Below are 21071 nucleotides of genomic sequence, written 5' to 3' on the forward strand. Positions count from 1 at the left end.
AAACAAAAACAGTGTGAACTGTTTGAGCCTTACCGTATCCAGGGAGGCAGCAGCTCTCATGTCAGGCAAAAAGCCGACCTCCAGCACATGGAGAAGGAAATCTTGGTTGTCAATACCATAAACTCTGTCCAAGAACAGAACCATGGGAGCCTTGTGATCTGGCACAAAGCTAGCAGACATCTTTGGTTCAATAACGCTGTTGTCTAAGCACAACATGAAGAAAACATTTGGGGAAAGTAATTAAAATGACTGAAAACCCAGAGAGAAAGGATCTATCAGCACACAGCTGTGTACAATGTAGGACAACCAGTAAAACCAATAATGGTTTTACTGGGATATTGGGATAATTTGTTGACTGATTGAATATATAACTAATTTATTAGGAATTTTCACCTTTTCCAAAAGCTGGAATCTGAAGAGGAAGACTGATGACTCCCACCAGATCTTCTATAGGGACCAGAGACCTCAGAATGGCCCTGATCCTGAGAGCCTCACCTTTACCAGCCTGGATCAACTGTAGAGACAAACACACTATAAATGTTTTTTTTTCTATAAAACTAAAACATTTGGATAAGTTTAGCATGGCAGCTTACATGCATCTCTGGAGCACATCTTCCCAGCAGGTCAATAAGAGCAGAGTAAAAAGACATAATGGCATTTCCCAGGTGAACCCTGTTCTCCTCATGCTGTTCCTCTCCTCCAAACCTGTCGGTAAAAAACATGTCTCTATCTTTCTGCAACACTAGAGCAGATAATAAAATCCTTCCAATGAAGCCAAAAAGCTCTTACATGGGAAAGCGTCTATCTTTCTTAACACTAGGGCCATCCCTTGCAGGGTCCTCTGATATTTTGATTGCCTCCTCAATTGCAGCCAGGAGTCCATTACCACCCTCCCCTCTCAAGGCTGGACCAAAGCACTCAGGCCTACGGATGAGGAGACGCACCACCACATTTGCATTCTCCTCTACGCTTTCTCCTACAGGAAATAGAGACCATAGTTCTTATAGGTTATTGATAAGATCGAGAATCAGAAATAATGAGGAAATTAAAATGAAATGTTGCAATGAAATGTTGAAAAAAACATCTGACCATTGACAAAAACAGCAAAACGAAGAAAATCAAGATATTTCTCTCCACCACAAGGATTCCACCCGATGTCAGGGTATCCTTTAGCCAGTAGCATTGGACAGCTCTGAAGTCCACATCCGGCTAAATACTTCACTACCTGGAAAGATTATGAGTGTATTCAAGTCAGGTTTAAAAGCTGTAGAATTTTGAGCAGATAAACTTTGTTTTACCATTTCAAGATCCTGCTCTTGAAGAGCCAATGCCAGCTCGTTATTGTCAATACAAGACGCTGCAGCCACATCCAAGGGGGTGGAGCCACGCATTCCTAAAGAATACAACAAACACAGTGTCCAGGTTTATCACAGTCCATATATGAGAAAGAAATCATCGAGACTAACGTTGGATTTCAACAAAGACAATCACCAAGGCCAATGCCACTGTTCTGGAGAAGGTAGCTGAGATGGTCAAACATGGAACGCTGATTTTGACGACTGATGCGACAGAAGTAGCAGAGGAAACGGCAGCAGTTTGTCACCACCCGAGGAAATCTGATCTCCTGTAGGGATAAAGCAACAGAAGAAGTAAGTTAAATAAAACAGTAGATTTTATTTATTTTATACATTTGTCTTTCCCCAAGAAGATGTTTACAATGATGATGAATTAATTAAAAAACATACTTTTGAGTCCCCACCGCCAAGTACATTGACCATGACCTCCATGACAGTTTCATGCATGCCCAGAGCTCGCATCAAGTTGGGGTGCTGATAGAAAACTTTGTTACTCATGATGTTCCTAAGGAAGACCAATTAAATTTAGCTTGTATCACACGAACTTATCAATCATTTATTTTAATGCAAGATACTGAGAAATGAGAATGAAAATTTAAATGTCATCAAACCCAATGCTTTGAATTATAAGTCTCTCCTCTTCTGGACCCATCTGGACAATAAGCAGTGAGCGGATCTGGCCCAAGCACTCCAAGAGGTCCATGGTGTCCTGAATGGAAACTGCATTGATGGTGTAGGCCTTAGGAAGGGCACGCATGAGCTCACCGAGTCCATCATACTGCCTGTGAAGGAGGCTGAACATCATACGCACGAGCTCAGGGTTCTGGATAAATGACTCCTGCGCCCAGTGGATCATAGTATGTGAAATCAACTCCTGCAATGTGCCTGGTGCAAAAAGACAGAAGTGAGAATAAGAATGGTCCTGTATTAAAGTGACCCTAGTTAGATTTAATTTTGGAAGACGATACTATATATATAATAAAACTCCTGGGAAAAACTGTTTTAATAAAATACATTATCGACAAATGACAGACCACAAATACAAAAACTGGTTATCTTTATGGGCAATAATCATCATTTTGCATTAAAACATGTTTAACTTGGTAATAAATACTAAATTGCTTGTTAAAAGCAAAAAAGGCTTACTTGGTTTTTTGTCTTCTTGTGGCTCAGACTCCACCTCCTCCTTCTTCTCACGAAACTTTTTCACCCTTTCCAGCAATCGAAGGAGCCGTCCACGGACAGAATTATCCACTTCTTCCTCTTGTTCCTCCTCTTCAATGTGAACACCTGAGATCGATGTTTTAAGTAAGTCAATGTAATGGTAGGGACAGTTTTTCAATGCACACTTGATACAGGAAGTGAAAACTGACCACAGTGTGCCAGCAAAGTGTTGTGAAAGGCGAGCAGAGATTCGCGGACTTCATCAGGAATTGGGGACTCTTCATCCTCAAAAGAGTTCTTGAAGTTCATGAGCATGTTGACCTACAGTGAGGTTAGGAACAGGCAAGTATGATCATTTTTTACTTTAAGGGATGTTTCATGGTAGTACATGAGTAGCTAAGTCCATTTTATATCAGGCACAATTATTTTTCCACTTTTCTGTTGAAATAAAACACAGACGAAGAAAAATGTGTAGAAATGTAGCCAGTTTTTAAAAAATATTTTTAGCATTTATTTATCCAGTTTAACAGTTAACAAATGTACTCTGTTTTCTTCGTACTTGCTCCTGTGGTGGGGAGCGAAATTCACGGGTCTTGCGAGCAGTCTCGGCAGCACTCATGGTGAAGGCCTGCATGAGTTCATTGTAGCGCTGCCTCTGGTTGGACTGTATCTGGCTGACAAACTGGTCAGAAAATGCAATGATGGCCTCCACTCTATGACGTAGCTCACAGTCACAGAAATACTGCAGCAGAGTGCACATCTAAAGGACAAAAGCAAAGTGAATCAGCATTAATAAAGTTAGATATCAAGCATTCGGAAAGAGAGTTCCTTTAAATACACAAACTGTCACACCTGCAGTTTCACAGACTCTGGTAGCTTCATCTGGAAAAGTCCTTGCTCTAGATGTTCTTCTTTTCCCTCCCCGCCCGTCTCTAAAGGTTTCCCCTCTTTCTCTGTTTCCTCAGCTCCTTTCTCACCATTTACCGGGTCTGTCTCAACCACTGTTTCCTCATGTTGCACGATAGATTCACCCTCCTCTATTGCTTCTTCTTCCTCCAGTTCTTCCTCCTCTTCTTCATAACCCAACCCATCATCCTCAAATTCCTCTTCTTCTTCCCCCAGGGCTTCCTGCTCCCCTTCTTTAATCGCTGCTACTTTAGGAAGATCCTTCTCTTCTTGCACCTTGGCATCCCCCTCACCAGGCTCCTCCGCTTGCTTGCCTCTAAAGACTGTGGGCTCAATCATCTTCAGGATGTGTGTGACATCTTCATCATCAAACACACCCATTATGAGAAGGGTACTGATGAGCTTTAGGATTGGAACGAAATGAAACTCAACACTGCCTCCCACAGGATCTCTCATGGCTTGACCTCCATCCTGCACTGCCTCAGTCAGCATGTTCAGAGCTTTGGTCTTTAGCACCTAAAAATACAATATGTTGATTAAATGTAAGGTATAATGTATATAATATACAGTATAATGCATGTAAAAATGTGATTATTAGTAAATTCAGAGTTGCCATTAAGTGCAAAGTCACCTCAGTCTTACCTGTAGGGGAATGACTGGACTAAGTGTGTAAATATCTTGATCTGTTCCCACAAACCCAACAGAAGAGAAATGAAGTTTTGGACGCAGACATGTAGTTAGGCCGACGCCAGGTAAAGCGTGAGATTTGTCGGAGTACAGAGTGATACTACGTGTTTCTTCTGTCATTGGAACTATGAATTCCTTGTTGGTCCCCAGCCGATTCCTTTTAGCTGACTCCAGGTGCATGCTGATGAGCAGGTCATAAAAGCCGCTCCTCATTGGTCCAGGTAGGTAGGTGTTCTCTATGGCGTAAAAGAGCTGCGATTCATCCACGTGGCTGCACAAAGCATGTGCCACACGGTTGTTTCCCAGTGCACAAACTGAGCTGTATAGCTTTAGAGTATGGTAGTGGAACTTCAGCAAATCCATCCGTTCAGACAGCTCCAAGATGTCAATACACCTATTTAAAGTAAAGAGATTTGCTGAAAAAAACACATCTTAGCATCTTCTAAGAATAGAAGATGAATACAGCAGAGATGCTGACCTGTTTTCCTCGGGGATGTGAAGGGCCATCATAGTGAGTGGCTCCGTACACTCCACCATCCAGCCTAGTCTCTCACTAACACGTCCCATCTCTGGAGCTAGGAAGTTGTTAGGCATTCGGCTCCAGATAACTGGAGTTAACATCTGGACATCCAGTCTAGGAGGACACTGGGGGACTGGATTTTTGCGTTCACTTCGAAACATCGCGGCTGAGATCGGCATGATGTTCTAGCAAGACAAATGAGGCATTAAGAAAGGCTGTTACACAACACAGCCGATAACTGGAAACTGTATTTCCTATTTTGAAGGTTGATTAAATGCAGCAATTCTTTGCGACTGACCTTGAGCTTGCCTAATTCCAACTGAACCATATTCTGACTGGAAGGCAGAACAAAGACAGCCGGAAACAATTTTGTGGTTGGCTCTACCTGAAGGAAGATAATTTAACACACATACAGAATTTAACCAGGAATAGAATAGAATAGCTCTTTATTGTCATTGTCCATGTACAATGAAATTGTGGGTGCTCCATGCCAATATAAATAGTAAGACAGCAGGAATAAACAACAATATATACAAGCAAGAGGAAGGCATAATATCAGACTGAGAATTATCTAACCTGATAAAATGTATTGATCTCTTTTCCATTTCCAGTGAAAGTCATTAGTCCAGTGTCCAAATCAATGAGACAGCCAATCACAAAATCCTCCTGACTGACTCGGGTCTGCTGGGAGCTACTGAACTCCCCTCCCCATACAATATAGCAATTGCTGCGTTTGATACTGAAAAAACACAAAGAAGAACCAAGAAACCAGTTGTTTGTGTATGTTTATCATATTCAATTGGAAACACAGGTTTTTGGGGGTCTTTCCATAGGTAACATACCTGTCATGAATGTTGCCTTTATCATCACCTACAGTGACAGTTACATTTCTGACTTTGCTGATATCAAAATGAAGGTCGTACTGGTGATAGTCAGGTGTTATCCAGCCAACCCACACGCCATTAAGCTCCTGTCCAGCAAACACTCGTACTGAGTAATAGTACTGGTGACCGAAGGAGAAAAAGAAGCACAAAAAAAATGTTTAAAGAGGCAGTTTTTTTATATAGTTTGTTAATGATTTCATACTGGCAGTAGAGCCATAAATGGGAAGTTTAGGCATAAACTTTATATGTTTATGAATATAATAACTACATAAGTTCAGACATACTGTAGTGGTATTGAGGATGATGTCCATGTCATCCCTGTCATCTGGTACTACATCTTCCACTAAGCGGGGCATGGTGGGTACAACAGGGGGTGGAGTTATTAACGCTGCCTTTTTAGCCTTGAAAAGGAAACTGCAAAGAACAACAGCAATTACACTAAAGCTCACAAACACAGTATCCCATCGGTAGATTTGACACATCCACTTCTAAAGTGGTGCTATGTGATTCATACCCTTTCTTTTTGCTTTTCTCAGTGGAGGCATCCTTCTCGTTTTCTCCATTTTTGATAGCAGGCGTCTCTTTAGGAACTGAGGTTTCCTTCTTCTCTTCCTCCTGCTCCTTGCGAGTAGCAGACTTTTTGAGTATTTCAAAATCAGAGCCTGGGTCCACCTCCAACACTTCATCCTCCGGGATGGTCAAAGTGCGAGTAAGAAGAGTGGTCCCTGCTGGGATTTTAAAGGTCTCATGAAACTCAACTGGCATGCTGAGTCTGAAGAAGAGCAGATCTGTGTTGGCATTCTGAGATCCAAATGTCTTGTGGGTCGCTTTAATACAAGGGGGGGTATCAACTGTCCCATCAACGCGTGACACCTAGTGCACAGACAAACAGGTCTTGATTGTGATCTGGAAGTTACGTATTCAGCATGGAAGCAAACCATTGTAACAGATGATGTACAGTACCTCAATGTGAGGATGATCAGCTGGGACAGGAATAAACTGGGGAAGGCTCTTGCTGAACCACATGGTAATGTCTCTTTTCATGTTGATAGCAAAGGGTTCAAACCCTTCCTGTAGGCCACAGATGGTAAAGTATCGAAGACTGCTGACGTTCTGACCCAGGTTGATCCTGCCTACCTGAGACAGGCCCAGACTGCACACAGGTATGAAGCCTGGAGGTGTTTGAAACATGCATGAACACACATGAAACATGGAATACACATGCAAAGGTACTCACTTTTTATTGTACCTACCTTCTCCTATCTCGATATCCTTAAAGGCCATCTCTGAGCCCGAATCACTGATCAGCATTTCTCCATTGAGTGTGAACATGATGTTCATCTCAGTGAGGTCAATCATACAACCCACCACATCACCAGATTGCCACTGACGGCCAAATGGCTCATTTCCTATGTGCCAGCGTTGGGCCTAAAAACATTATAACTTTGTAGTTTAATACCAGACAGATGTAGGCACGCATCACAGTGTAGAAACTACGGTCTCCCACCTTAAAGCCATTGAAGACATACGCCAACTCATCTGCACCAAGTTCAGTGTCTGCACGAACATTGGGCCTGGACCAGCCCACTCTCATCTCTCCAACTGTCACAGCTTCAAACTCAAAGTACCACTTCCCCTGTGTAACAGCGTAAGATTTCTCTGCTCTGAACACTCTGATTTTATCTCCACGGGAGCTGCCTGGTCCATGTCCACCTATAAAAGCACAAACCCACTAATGAACACTTCAACAATTAAAAACCTTGTACATTACTTTAATTAAGGATCTTCCAAGATGACGTTAAAAACATGATTTACTGCCTTTAAATGGTGGAAACTTACTGCTCTCCTGATCAGGTGGTTCTATGTTGTAACCGTAACCAATCAGAGTGCGAACAGCGGCACAAACCGTGTCTCTGTTGGTCTTTTTTGTCTTTTCATCCAGGAGGTTATAAGGAACCAGACGAGGATTGCGCTTGTTCATAATGTCCTTTACAAAAAAATAATGTGTGATTATACATTAAAATATAATCACACACATTATAATTATATTTATTATTACCAGCAAATCCCTGTGTTACATGTGGGAGAAGGGGGGCATTCTAGCATGCATATGCTATGACCATTATAGTACGATGATATGGAACATTATATTGTGACACATCTGGCATTTTTTTTAGAGTCAGTCAGGAGAATTTGTTGCAACTTATCTCTCAAAAGCACAAATATAAATGATTTTGGAATTTCTATAAAATATTTGAAAATAGATGCCACAGACATGTTGGCATCAGGATTGATTTACTCGTCTGGGAGGAGATTGGGAACACACACACATCCGCACACATATGCTTCAACCATACTAGTATGATGATAGTGATGATTATCATTTTTGTGACTCCATAGAAAGGATGGTGGTACCTGGACAATACTGTATGTCCATCCCTGGCGGACTCGGTCTCTTGCCCAAACATTGTGTCCATTTTCTGCCAGTCTCTCCACTAGAGTGTTTTGATTAGGAGTCAGCTTGACATGGTTAAGGTCCAAAGGGGCTGGCTTGTATCCGTTACTCTGCATGTACCTAATTAACAATGCTATGTGATCAAAATGGGTCCTGGAGAGCCTTTACAGAGTGTTATAAAAATAACTTCACGAGTTAAGGTTATTAATGTTTCTGTAGCTCACGTTTTAGGGAGTTTGGTCCTTTTGAGATTCTCTTCTGCTTTCTCATCTCCCATTCCTACATGACAGCCTAGTGCCAACAGAGTCCTGTGAAATGAATCACACAAAACATTAGAAACACAAACAGATGAAAGCCCAGTGCTGTTAATTAAGTGAAGAATCCACCGTACTTCAGTGTCTCTCCAGACATTGCTAAATTATAGTTCTTCTCAGGTTCAGGCAGACTCTGGAAATCTACCAGGCAGGGGTGCAGCTTCTTGTTATCATCGCGAAACTTTTAACAACAAAAAGTGCAAAGATTTTTAAAACAAAACAGCTGATGTATACAACAATATGTTCTGTGGGAAACATAACCAGGACTGAATCACTCACTGGTCCATACGTCCACCCTTGTTCAATGCGGGTAACAGCCCATAACTCGTGGCTGTTTTCTGCGAGCTTCTCTCGAATGCGCTCCAAATGAGGTGGAAGCACAATCTGAAATAATACTCAAAAAAATCAGCACAGCATGAAGAAAAGAAAATGAAAGCAGTTAAAACTGGATTTTACCTGTATAGTGTCGACTGGGCAAGGTGTGAAGGCCGTATGTGAAAGGGACTGAGTTGGACCCAGCAGATTCCGAACACCATCAAAATCATGCTTATACTCTTTGATGGGCTCGATCCGCAAACGGTCCCTGGGCAGCACTGCTTCATAGCACGGAGCATAGCCGGGAGGTGGGAGAAACTTGAAATGCCCATGACGACCTCCAAGAAGAAATCGCAGTCTTTTGGAAAAAAAAAATGACATTATTGGTTTACAAAACAATTATTTAAATACCTGTAATGCAATTATTAATAAATAAAATCATAATATCTACTCGATAAATGCACAATATCCTACCTTATGCCTGCAGAGAAGCTCACAACTGGAAAGAACAGTCCATCTAGGTTGAAGTTCTCAAACATTCCCTGAACAGGATGGCCATTTATACGAAAGGAAATGCTGGGTACGCTCAGATCCAAGCAGCAGCTGACCACATCCTCTGCTGCCAGGAGGTGCTGATTTGTTGTGGCGACATGACGTGGAACACGTCCTGCAGACACATGAAGTGAGTAAAATTATATTTTACCGTTTACTATTTCCAAAATTCATACAGAAGACTAATCAGCAAAAGTCTGCACTAGAGTTGGTGCTGAAGATGCAAAAAACTTCTGAAAGTGTGTGTATGGGGATGTTTTTACACATAAGGGATTAAGCTGCTTCCCTTCATTAGACTCTTGACAGGAGTGCCACCAGAGAGACAACTGAATGGTGTTCTTCCATTCCTATAAGGAGCTGCACATGACTGCACAAATGAAAGCCTTGTGGAGGCTCCTCTTGGATTTTAAGAGAAAACCAAAATGGAAGCTTATTTGGAAACTTTCTGTTAATATCCAAGAACAATCTACCAAAACGTTCATGAAAAAGATTAGAAATAAGGCAAAGTTTTTGAAACCTCAATTTTAAGTAAACAAGGATCGGGCAACTGGAAGTCGAAATACAACATGAACAATGGCTGGAAGGGAAATTAACAATCCTGTGTACATTTACCATAAACCATAGTAGATTTTACCTGACCAGAGGTGAAGCCCGTCAAAACCATAAGAGTAGAGATCATCTCCAACCCCGTTACCCCCCCAGCCTTCTCCTCCGCCAGGATAAGGACTGTAGCCCTCTGTCAGAGCCCAACCTACACGGAGATGATATGGCTGAGCTGTAAGGAACGGCTCCACGTGGTCCACCATCACCTCAAAATACCACTTCTTATACTGAGTGGATCCTTCGCAAGTTCCAAGGAAAACATTGGGTCTCATGCTGAGGTAAGATTACAATAAAGGAGGAGTCAGAGGAGTTGTTTAGATACTTTCGTGAAATCTACAAAGATGAAGCATTCACTATAATCTGACCCACCTGGTTACATAGTTGATGATGTTAGTTTGAAGTAGAAGGTCACGTCCTGGTAACAGATTCTCTGTGATGAGATTCTGATTTGACCTTACAGCGACCCCATTACACACACAGAGGGAACAAAGCACATCCAAGACCTGTCAGGAAAAGGTTTATAGAATCTAAGACTCACTGCATTTTATACAGTAAATATGTCGAAAGCAATAAGTTCACATGCTGCAGGTTTTTGCAGCATGCTCAGAAAACATCGTTGCAGCGTTTCTGACCTTGTGATTGCGTCCATGCTTATCCAGCAGAGAGATGATTGATTTGATGTGATTCTCTTGAATAATATTCAAAACCTCTGGACTCTCAATCAGGACGCAATATAACACCTCCAGGATTCCTATTGTTGTAAAAAATATGACAATATATGAATACACTGTAAAGTTTTGGGCTTTATATCAAATTGTAGAAGACTAACATAGTAAATGCATATGTTCTCAGAAAAAAATATATAATGCAAATGAACACAGCACAATAAGTTCAGTTTTATCAACCCTCTGTCGTTATAAAACAAAACCAGTTTCCATCAGCTAATAAACAAATTCATGTCCTAGATACCTGAAGATGCTTCCAAACGATCCAGTTTACTGACCAGCCAGTCAAGGTTGTCACAGAAGAGGGCGCAGTTGGCACGGTTACCTCTGATCAAAGAAGCTGATCAAAGAAAAGATTAGAAATGCAACAGAATCACAAACAAGAAAAGTGTCCAGATGTGGTAACACTAATGATTACTAGTCTAAAACAGTGAATGAGTGAAATAAACCATCATTTGGACATACCTAGCAATTCATACAGTAAATTCACAATCTCTTTCCATGACTCAGCAGCTTCTTCCCCAGCATACTCTGAGAAATGGGCTGCTGTGTTGTACACATTGAGGCGATCAACGCAGTCCAGAACAAGCGTAATCATTCCCTGTTACAGAAATAAAAACTGAAATAAAAGCACTGACCAAAAATTAAATCTATCAAATAAAATGTTCATCCAGAATTCAGCTGTTCTCATGAACAGTGAGTTCTCATTATCCAAACTAACCTCTTCCTGAAAAAGGTTCTGTCTGTTTTTTAAGGAGCGGAGCTTGAACTGCTTGTCCTCGTGCTCCAGTTCCTCTTCAGGGGGTCGGAAGTAGAAAATGAGATCCTGCAACGAGAGCACCACTGCGTCCATAGGCAGAGACGGGGCATTGGCAGACTTATTTTTTCCACTTAGAGCATCAAGTCCTCTGGGAACATATAGAGAATACAGAAGACATGAGAATACCACAACAAATATGACATATATTTTTAAAAAAACAAGAAAATGACTAATATAAAAGATTGAAATAACATATAAAATGCTACTTGATGAACTGGTTGAAGAGGCCTGTTGTGCTGTAAATCATCCTGGCAGCTTGAGACTCTTCAGTCTGAGATCGAGCAACCGTGAGGGCATCATCCATGTGACCTTCTTTGTGGAGTATGGCCTACGAATCAAACACGGGTGTTCTTCAAACATAAATATATACTCAACACTCATAAATAGAAGAGTAAATGCTTTCTGCTTTACCTTTCTCTTCAGAGGACCTAGACGTGCAGATTTGGCATCAACAGCAGCATATGTAAGCCACAGGCCAGATGAAACATGCTGTACAAAGCACATGGACTCTCCATACTTGATCTCAGGTATGCCCATGCCCTCCACATCTCGTTTCTGGGTCACTTCAATTTTTTCCTGTAGTTTAAATAAAAAGTGTTCCCTTTAAGACTGTTATGAATATCTACACTTGTGCTAAGAGATAGACACTGCCTTTTATAGATTTCACTTTGTACAATGACCTTTGAAATCCTGAAGCAGAAGGCTGACATCTTGGAATTTGCCTTCTCTGGGTCCACCAACAGAAGTCCTTTCTCCTCATCCAGACAAAGGTATCGGCCTGTTGTTATGTGACGTATCCGGAAAGACTGGCCCCACTTAATGTGGCCTCCACTCCAGCTACCAACGGGCACAAACAAATGAGCATCAGCCACAACATGAAGTCACTCTAGTCATTCCGTCAACATGAAGTCATTCCTGCGAAGGAATCATCATACTTACGCAATACGTAGTGGCTCAAGTCTCCATAAGGATCGAGCATGACTGCATACTGGCCCTCCTTCATAGTGAGCAACTCTGGAAAAAAACATGCCAGTCAATGATGTGCAATGTGCATCAGGAAATGTCAAGCGTGAAAATTCCAAAATATTAGGATTTTTCTTATATGCAGCAATAATTTTAGTTCATGTGCACACTATGACAATTTAAGAGCTTTATTAAATCATTTCAAGATCACAGATCATAAGTTCAGACCAATGCGGCCTTGACTTCATAGTGCAATTTTAAAGTGTACTATGAAGCATTTTTCATGTAAATGCTTTACTATTGCCAACACATAAAAACTACACTTAAAGGGAAATGTTAAAACTGACTGAAGTTCCCACAATCCAAGTTTCCTCTGACTGACTGTGGACTGATTTATATTAAAGGTGCTCAAATTTGCCTATACAGTGGATGTCACATTTATTCCGACTCATCAATACCTTGCCCCAGAACCTAAAAGCAGCTCCCTAACAACAAAAGCTGTTCCAGCACACGATAGACTGTAAAGGGGCATCCACACAGGAAGCAACTAGCAGTGACAGTGCAACCAAAGACCACTGAAAGTCAGCGACGGGAAATAGGCAATCTATATTTACATTTTTGGTTAAGTTTGAGATCAGCAATTTAAGAGGCTACCAATAAGAACACAGGATACCATTGATTGGCATTTAGCTGTGTAGTAGATAGTTTAGAGGATTACCTAGGCAACCAGAACCTGGATTGACCATCTGTCAGAGACGAAGCAATGGATGACAAGCAAAACTTCACATATGGCCAAAAGCTCAATACAAATAATATTTTTCTACCAACAATGTTAGCTAGCTAGCTGTTATCCTGTGAAGTTAGCAGTTCATCCGTCTTAGCAGGAGAGACAATGTTAGCTAACATTAGCCATAAGAAAGACCCACATTGGGGCTTTCGATACAGTCCTATAACGCCACACGCTACTAAAAAACAGCAAGTCCTAAAAACATTTAAAAATGTCTGTGACAGAAATACAGACATGTAAAGCTAAAACAATCAAAACCTACGAGTGTGGTATTTATGTAGTTAATATCGGATTGCATGTACTGCCATGAAAGACACTGGTCACCTGCGCTGGTCGTCCCCTTGGTCAGCTGCTGGGATTGCCAAACACTCGTCCATGTGACCGTGGAACAGCCGGAGCACATACCCTCCAGTCAGAAAACCTAGAGACAAAGAGCTAGGTTAAGGTTAGGTTTATTGTTTTTACTTTAGCAGAAAGAAAATTACATACCTTCAGCTAGTTCACATCCAGACATTACAGGGGTCATGGTCCACAGAGTTTGCATGAAGGAAGCATCTACCATTAAATCACCACTGGCATAGGACAGGTGCTGCAAAGAGTGCAGATGGTAATATTAGTAAGACAGACTGTAAGCTCTTACTTTTGATGGAAGTAAACGCAGTTGTGGTTACCAGGTATCGCTCTGAAGAAACACTGACAAGAATGAGGTCATCTCCCACTCTGACCTTCTCTCCTTCAGACCTTTGCTTAGAGGCTGGATGGATGGTCCACCAGCAGGCCTCTCCTATAGTGGATATACAGATTTAAAAAAAATTAAAAATCTACATCGGAGTGTGATGGACATGTTGAGCAAAAATGTTCGTAGTCACCTGTGGAGTCTTCCTGCAAGCCCACATCAAAAGCCAGTTTGTCTGTCAGTGAGCGCGACGTAGTCAAACAGCTCAAGTACTGCAGTGGAAAGACAGAGATAACACTTCCAATCAGCTTTAAGAAGACGATATGATGGAAAAGCAACCACAGTAACTGCAAATGTACTCACCATGCTGGAGTGGGTGTGTTTCAGGAGGATGGCATGTCCATACAGGAGGGTTCGATGACCCCCACCTTGTGACGACTGAGTGGAGAAGGTAGAAGAAGATTCAGTGTTTAATGTATTAATGAGATAAGTTGATTGTAATATTGTGAGCAGGTTATTAGAAACAACTTCAATAAATTATGACACACTGAAAACTCAGATTTAAGTACCGGACAAAAGGAAACCTGAGCAAACCTACCCATTTGTCCAAATCGACTGCCTATGGTTGCCAGGTGGGAGATGTATAAAGTCAGAAAAGAAACAACGTGAATATAAGTTCATTGCAGCAAAAGATTAAATCAAAGAACTTGTATGTATTATATCACGTGTAACCTTGTAACCTCTAAATCTTACCTCATCCACAGAGGAGTTGGACAACATCTCCTGTAATGCTCGCACAGACAGGGATTGCTCCAAAATGAAGCAGCAGATGGCGAGGTCTGGAGGGACATTCTGAAACACACAACAACCAGTCAGCTTGGTGAACAGCAGCAATGCAAGCTCTCAAAGAAATTGTATCATTGCATTATGTCCTTTAAATACCTGAGCATTCGACGTGGTCTCGAGAAAGCACAGACGATTTCCAAAACCTTCACATGACAGGCACAGCTTGATCTGTTCCTTAAGAATAGATGCAGTGCACTGCAGCACTACATGGTCATCCTACAAGGATAAAATAAGCTTGAAGCAGAGTAGGCATTTTGACAGAAAAACATGCACAGAGGGGTCTGTCAAAATAGCCTTTGAATCACAGAAAAGTTTGGATTTCAAACGAACAAATACAAAAGCAAAGTGTTTCGGATTAACCTTTCTGTTTATTCTGAAACATTTTTGTTTATATAGAAAAATATTACAAATGAGTCTTTTGAGATTGCCTAATTTTCAGTTATGCTAGTAACAGCTAGTTTAGTGTTCTGATATTGATGTAACAGAAATCTATAACCTCAAATGCATTTAAGCAAATCTTAGATTTCATGGTGCATCTTACTTTTCATGGGTAAACATATTTAACTTTTAATTAGTCACACTGATCGGTCCATATTGACTGTACTATATTTATAAACAGTGACGTAACAACCAAAACAAGAGGTGTCAAACATATTAAGAAGCAACGTAACATAATGTAAATGCTTGATTTTTAACACTATCTAAAAATTTATATCTATATGTTTTCTTTGACCCCCAACTCCTCCAACACCATCAGAAGTTGTGCAACCAAACTTGGCACATCGGTGCATCATGAGTTCTTATTTATATCGGTTTTTATGACATCATCATATTGCCTAGCAGCAGGCTAAAATAACCTGCTTTTAATCACTTTAACACCTTATAGAACATTTGTAGTACCTTTTTTATACAATAATTGCAGCTAATTTCTTTCCATAAACCTCAGTTACGCATGAAAAAAAAACTATTAACACCATCAGGCTGCCTAGAAACCACCTGGCAGCAGGCTAAAATGGCCTGTTTTTTGCCTTTACATGGCTAGAATTTCTTATTAAAGCATCCTACTGTTTTATTATCGTGTCATTTTCAACTACAAAAGCTGATTTATACTTCATATATTAAGTATAAAGTATTAAGTATATTAGGTACATGCTTTTATAAGGTGTTATAGGTACAAAAATAGTAAAAATGGGTAACTTTAAGCATTTATGTGGCTATTACAACTTATAAAAGCATCATGTCCTTTTAATTTAATGGCCAACAGCACAAACAGGCTGAACAACACTGTAGCACAGGCATGTACTGTTTTAATTTAACAAAGAACTTGCTTAACAACATGAATAATAAAGTTGAGACAAATGAATCAACCTGTGATTTTTCAAGCTACTCCCCAAGTTTGAGCCTCTGTGTTGTGTTACTTTTCAGTGCATGTCACTGGCCACAGATCCCTAAGCCCCTTCCCTTGGCTCTGAGACCCCAGCACAGTTATCTATTTCAGGCGGCTGCACCTGCTGTTCACACATCCCTTTCCGGAAAGCGAAAGATATTTAGGATTTGACAGCCAGGAAGAAAATCTCCCCACATTGCACTTGTCCAGTAATGCAATTACTCATGTTTTCAAAGGAGAGAAATATATAAAACCTTACTTTGAGGCAACACAACTCAAAATTTCACACACTGTTGTATTTAAAAATTGCTAAATATCTTATTTCTTTCTCCCCCTTAATCATAGCACGTGCTCACACCCAACAAAGAATACTAAAAGGAATTTATTGATTGTCAGAACGTAAAAAAAAAAGTCTGAAAATTGATACTGGTATTTACACTACTATACATCTACTGTAGTGTTGGATTACCCTGGCTCAAGTTAAATTTTCATTTATGGTGAATTCTGAAAAAAAAAAACAAAGCAATTTAAACTAAAAACATAAATCAATGAAATACAACCCAGAAATGACATATTCCAGTCTTAGTTTTTCAGATCTTGAATAAAGTTAATAAAGTCTGTTGGTATTAATAGTCCAGTACCGCGACGCAGCTCTAACACTGTAATTCTACGTTTTCTTTTTTTATATTACTCAGTTTTAGCATGACTTTAAGATAATTATAACGTAATATCATATTAACATAAAACTACAGTGTTATTATTGTCAATTAATTTTATGATCTGATCACAGTCTTTTCATATCTTTAACCTTTGGCATAGTCAAGTCAAGTCTATCATTTACAACCTTAAAGCAAAAAATACTGTACATCTTGCAGTTGACCTTAAAGACCAGCAAAATATTATAGAGCCTTCATAAACTGACAGTCCTACGGGAACCCTACAGGATCACAACAGCAGTTTTGATCAGGGCAGCTATTATGCATTTCCCCTCAATGTAGTAATATACCTACACTCACTAGTCATTTTATTAGGTACACCCTGCTTCAGTTATCAGTTTGCTCCCCCTTTTGCCTTCAGAACTGCCCTAATTCTTCATGGAATAGATTCAAGGAAGGTGTTGGAAACATTCCTCAAAGATTTTGGTCGATATTGACAGGATAGCATCACACAGTTGCCGTGGATTTGTTGGCTGCACTTCTATGATGTGAATCTGGATTGATGATCTGGTCACTGTGGAGACAATTTGAGTACAAGTAACTCACTGTCACTATCAGGAAACCAGACTAAGATGATATGAGCTTTTTTATATGAGCTTCGTGATATGGCACGTTACCCTGCTAAAGGTCACAGTGTGGTCTTCTTCCACTATAGCCGATCTGCTTTTAGGTTCAGTATGCTACATGCAGAAGAGCATCTTCTTTTGTAATGAATGGTTATCTGAGTAACTGTTATTCTCCTATCAGCTCAAAGCAGTCTCCTCAGCAAGACAGTTTTGCTGGCAGAACTACTGCTCACAGGATATTTTTTCTTTTTTGGACCACTCTGTAAACCCTACAGATGGTGGGAAAATCCCCTTAGGTCAGCAGTTTCTAAAATACTCAACAGTCAAAGAATGCTCTCCAGACACATAAAGAAGGACACTGTAAACCTTTAAGTGATGCATTTATTGCTTATTATTCCTTTTAGAAGGACGAGTTTCTGCCTGGCTGTGTGGGTGAAGTTGTGGATGATTTTACTTCACTTTTGGTTGTATTTTTGGTTGAATCTGAAACTATTCGATCTAGGAAGCACTTCTGTCTGATGTGTCTCAGCCTTCATTTTAACAACCAAAGTTCAGTCGTAGCTACAGTGACAGTGACAGCTATATCTCAGTCAACCTTGGCAGTTGTCGGTGTGAGAGGTGTTGCGATTCAGCTTCTCTACTTCTCTTTGAAAACGCAGTGGTAAAACACTCCACTAAAGAGCCAGCACTACTGCAGTAATGCAGTTCTCAAATGGACTGAAGTAAGCAGGTGCTGAAATGGGCCAAGCTTTGAAACTGTTAATCCTCACGCAGTAAATTTAGACCCCAGCTGAGTTCAAGACGAAAAGCAGCAGACTGACAGTGACACATTGTTGACATATTTTACTTAGTGCTCTGTTTCAAGCCGAGAGACAATGTCAAGTGAAAATGTGTGCTTCTTAGAATTATGTATAGCAGCTTCAAGGTTAAATATTTACAAGAAAACACATTTAAATTTCAAAGAGCTCACACTGTTCTAATTATCCGTTAAGGGCACCTGTTTAAGCACAAAGTAGCAGACTGCAGAACACACACATTTAATCGAGAAGGAACAAAAAACTGTAAAGATGAGAAATTCTCATAACACAGCTTTGGATAATCAGCGTCTGGTTTGTGCTATTTTGAAGGCTAGAGTTACTACACTGCACATGTTCAACCACTATGTTGAACATGTGCAACATAGACCGACCATCCAAATAAAGAGTGTTACATTGAGTTGTCTGATTGCAAGGCCACAATGCCCTTCTGCAGTCAGCTTTGGCCCAGAGATCTAAGAAGGAAATCTGATAGCCCAGCAGAGAGTACTGTAGCAAAGATAAACTCGTTTAAACTAAATACTTGATATAACTATAGTACAGTCAATTATGTAAGAAACTTTAAGTAAAATATACTAAAAAACTTGTAATGTAATAAAAACAAAACAAAATTCAATTTCTGAGTGGGATTCATTTATATCCACACAGCAGAGATTATACTAAGAGATTATACTTCATAATGTAATAATAATCAACAATTAAGCAACTCATGTTTAAAAAACTGAAATCTGTCAACTGGCAGAAGAGCATTGGGTGTTATTTATTTATTTATTTATTTACTCTGTAGGAGGACTAAAGAAGGATTTAATCTTGAAGGATACTGGGCAAAAATAAAATGAAAGTGCAACAGGAAGAAGTAACAATTGATGTTTCATGCCTCTGTATCACACGGGAGTCATGAATCAGTTCTTGTAGCTCTACAGCCAATTAAATAACAAAAACATAAACATTCCCATAAAGCCAGTGGGAATGGGGCAATGAGACCGATATGTCTACGTGTTAACTGTCAACTGGCACCAGACATTTTCTTCTCTGTGACAAAACAGTTGTATATCAAGTAGCCGATGGGATATAAATAGGAAACAATGCTAACAAAACCAGCCACCTGTGCCTGTCTATCTGTGCTATGTAAAGAAAGCTACCGAACACACTGAACGCTTGTCTAACTATCTGTTATAAGCAACCACATCATGGACAAGCATAGCCACTACCATTCGTTGTTGATGAATAAGTTTACCAACAGTTGACAACTAATCGAGAAGAGATAAGGAGCATCACTTACCGTACGCAGAAATTGAATCTCTTCCTCTCCGTCTGCAGCTTCTGCCATCCTCCCAAGGAATTAAAGGCAAAACCTTTGAGAGAAATGAGAAAGTGTTGGTTTCACAGCTCTGCCACTCGTTGTGCCAGCCACATATGGCAGGACAATGCTGGTGAAGACTTCTGAAGGACAGAGTGTGTCCCCTGCCTCTCCCGGGCTGAGTTATGAGGCAGAGGGATTGTCTGTTCATTACAGCATCAAAAAGAGGTGGAGCAAAAACCGAAGCAGCATTTCAGATGTTCATATATCAATGCAAGGACACTAAAATAAAAACTGAATATAAAAGAGGAAGAAGTCAGACAAGAGTTCATCAGACGTGACCCCTTATTTATTTTTTCACCATTATTTTTTTTTCTTTTCTCCTTCTGTACGTTCAATAAAAAGGAGGATTCTTCACAAGTTACAGGGGAGATACAATTATGTTAAGTGTTTATCTGTTGGGTCATTCTACAACTAGAATACAATTTATAAACTGTAAAAAAACAAAAAACAAAAACCCATACCCTTTATTTTATAAATAGCTGTTATGTATTTAAAGAAAATGATAAATAAACCTTAAAAAAATTGATTTTGTTCAGCTCAGGCATCAAAGCTGCACTTTTTCTTGAATATCTATGTTTGACACAACAATCAGTGCCAGTATTAGTGTTTTCCCAGAAGAAGATGTTAACCATGGAATGTTAAGGACTGTGAAAAGAATGTAGTTACATAAATAAATAAAAAGTGAAATTAATTAGCCTTATTTAAAAAATGAGCGTTACATGGGTTACAGTAACACACTCAAACTGGTCATAAAAGATTGGAAAAATACAAAATACGTCAAACAGGACTAAACTTTGGTCTACCTATGGTGTTAGCACATCATGTGATCATGTGTTTTGTCACTTCTTTTTCCAGACTAAACAGGTTTCAGTGACAGGATTGCACAGATGTGGGTCACAACTTAGACTGAAACAATTATAAGAGGTATGTATTGAAACCATAATAGTTAATTTACAACTTATTATAATTGTCATATTTATCATGCAATTTGACTAGGAAGAGAAAAACGCCATTTTGCGGGAGTTCTCAAGAGCTATTTTGTATTTTAAAGAATATTTTGGATCTACTTTTTCAACAAATAGGTTTACATGTTGCCTCAGGACAGGTGTAATTTACACAACTATTGTTTTAGAGTTATTTTTACATTTTTGGGTGGAACAGAAAGTGTCCTGCAATTGGAGAATGACTCTGTTAACGAAACACGCACATAAGTTATAAAGCTATAATGTTACACTGATTTATTATTATAAGCCATACATTAGCTTATGTAATAAGTTTATATAACACTGTCATGAGGCTAAACTGAAAATGAAGAGGTGTCTTTCGGGAATATAATACACGAAAGGGATACCAACTAAGTTTTTAATAGTTACTCTTGTTAATTGTTACTTAGGAATTAGCTTCATAGGAATTTTTAGGAGTTAGCCTTTAGCTCCTTTATAGACTTACCTGCATGCAATGAAATTAGACCCAGCCGATTTTATAAGCCGTATTATTAATTCGAACACTTCCATAAAATTAGACAGCTAATTCTGCACAAATAATGAATAACAGTAAATATGTTACTGAAATTACAATTTGGCAGAGTTAAGTTTTATGTTTGGTACAGCTACAGACCAAGCACATACCTACTCATTTCCTTCAGAGGGCGG

At 39.8% G+C, this 21071-nt stretch overlaps 1 protein-coding gene across 1 annotated transcript in view; it reads right to left on the minus strand.

Annotated features, from left to right (window-relative positions):
- The window catches only part of LOC100708262 (ryanodine receptor 1), a 59050-nt gene extending 38032 nt beyond the window's left edge, over window positions 1–21018 (minus strand). Inside the window, exons 1-50 of the mRNA XM_025910866.1 lie at window positions 20869–21018; window positions 19339–19411; window positions 14669–14788; window positions 14480–14578; window positions 14325–14345; window positions 14090–14164; window positions 13920–13998; window positions 13722–13834; window positions 13540–13639; window positions 13375–13471; window positions 12240–12314; window positions 11981–12137; window positions 11712–11876; window positions 11507–11628; window positions 11202–11388; window positions 10946–11081; window positions 10725–10820; window positions 10388–10506; window positions 10125–10258; window positions 9787–10028; window positions 9075–9267; window positions 8742–8958; window positions 8565–8669; window positions 8363–8466; window positions 8196–8279; window positions 7932–8091; window positions 7356–7503; window positions 7024–7229; window positions 6770–6944; window positions 6480–6688; window positions 6031–6389; window positions 5801–5930; window positions 5475–5635; window positions 5209–5371; window positions 4931–5017; window positions 4591–4817; window positions 4068–4506; window positions 3372–3941; window positions 3079–3279; window positions 2729–2840; window positions 2502–2645; window positions 1967–2240; window positions 1746–1860; window positions 1492–1624; window positions 1299–1393; window positions 1090–1225; window positions 790–976; window positions 594–705; window positions 394–514; window positions 34–203 (exon numbers count right to left, since the gene is read on the minus strand). Of these exons, the coding sequence (XP_025766651.1) occupies window positions 34–203; window positions 394–514; window positions 594–705; window positions 790–976; window positions 1090–1225; window positions 1299–1393; window positions 1492–1624; window positions 1746–1860; window positions 1967–2240; window positions 2502–2645; window positions 2729–2840; window positions 3079–3279; window positions 3372–3941; window positions 4068–4506; window positions 4591–4817; window positions 4931–5017; window positions 5209–5371; window positions 5475–5635; window positions 5801–5930; window positions 6031–6389; window positions 6480–6688; window positions 6770–6944; window positions 7024–7229; window positions 7356–7503; window positions 7932–8091; window positions 8196–8279; window positions 8363–8466; window positions 8565–8669; window positions 8742–8958; window positions 9075–9267; window positions 9787–10028; window positions 10125–10258; window positions 10388–10506; window positions 10725–10820; window positions 10946–11081; window positions 11202–11388; window positions 11507–11628; window positions 11712–11876; window positions 11981–12137; window positions 12240–12314; window positions 13375–13471; window positions 13540–13639; window positions 13722–13834; window positions 13920–13998; window positions 14090–14164; window positions 14325–14345; window positions 14480–14578; window positions 14669–14788; window positions 19339–19386 (7722 nt within the window). The 5' untranslated portion in view covers window positions 19387–19411; window positions 20869–21018. The remainder of the gene's footprint in view (window positions 1–33; window positions 204–393; window positions 515–593; window positions 706–789; window positions 977–1089; window positions 1226–1298; window positions 1394–1491; window positions 1625–1745; window positions 1861–1966; window positions 2241–2501; window positions 2646–2728; window positions 2841–3078; window positions 3280–3371; window positions 3942–4067; window positions 4507–4590; window positions 4818–4930; window positions 5018–5208; window positions 5372–5474; window positions 5636–5800; window positions 5931–6030; window positions 6390–6479; window positions 6689–6769; window positions 6945–7023; window positions 7230–7355; window positions 7504–7931; window positions 8092–8195; window positions 8280–8362; window positions 8467–8564; window positions 8670–8741; window positions 8959–9074; window positions 9268–9786; window positions 10029–10124; window positions 10259–10387; window positions 10507–10724; window positions 10821–10945; window positions 11082–11201; window positions 11389–11506; window positions 11629–11711; window positions 11877–11980; window positions 12138–12239; window positions 12315–13374; window positions 13472–13539; window positions 13640–13721; window positions 13835–13919; window positions 13999–14089; window positions 14165–14324; window positions 14346–14479; window positions 14579–14668; window positions 14789–19338; window positions 19412–20868) is intronic.
- Window positions 21019–21071: the final 53 nt, after the last annotated feature.

This window comes from Oreochromis niloticus, linkage group LG10, assembly GCF_001858045.2.
Source record: "Oreochromis niloticus isolate F11D_XX linkage group LG10, O_niloticus_UMD_NMBU, whole genome shotgun sequence".
In the NCBI taxonomy this organism is placed as follows: Eukaryota; Metazoa; Chordata; class Actinopteri; order Cichliformes; family Cichlidae; genus Oreochromis; species Oreochromis niloticus.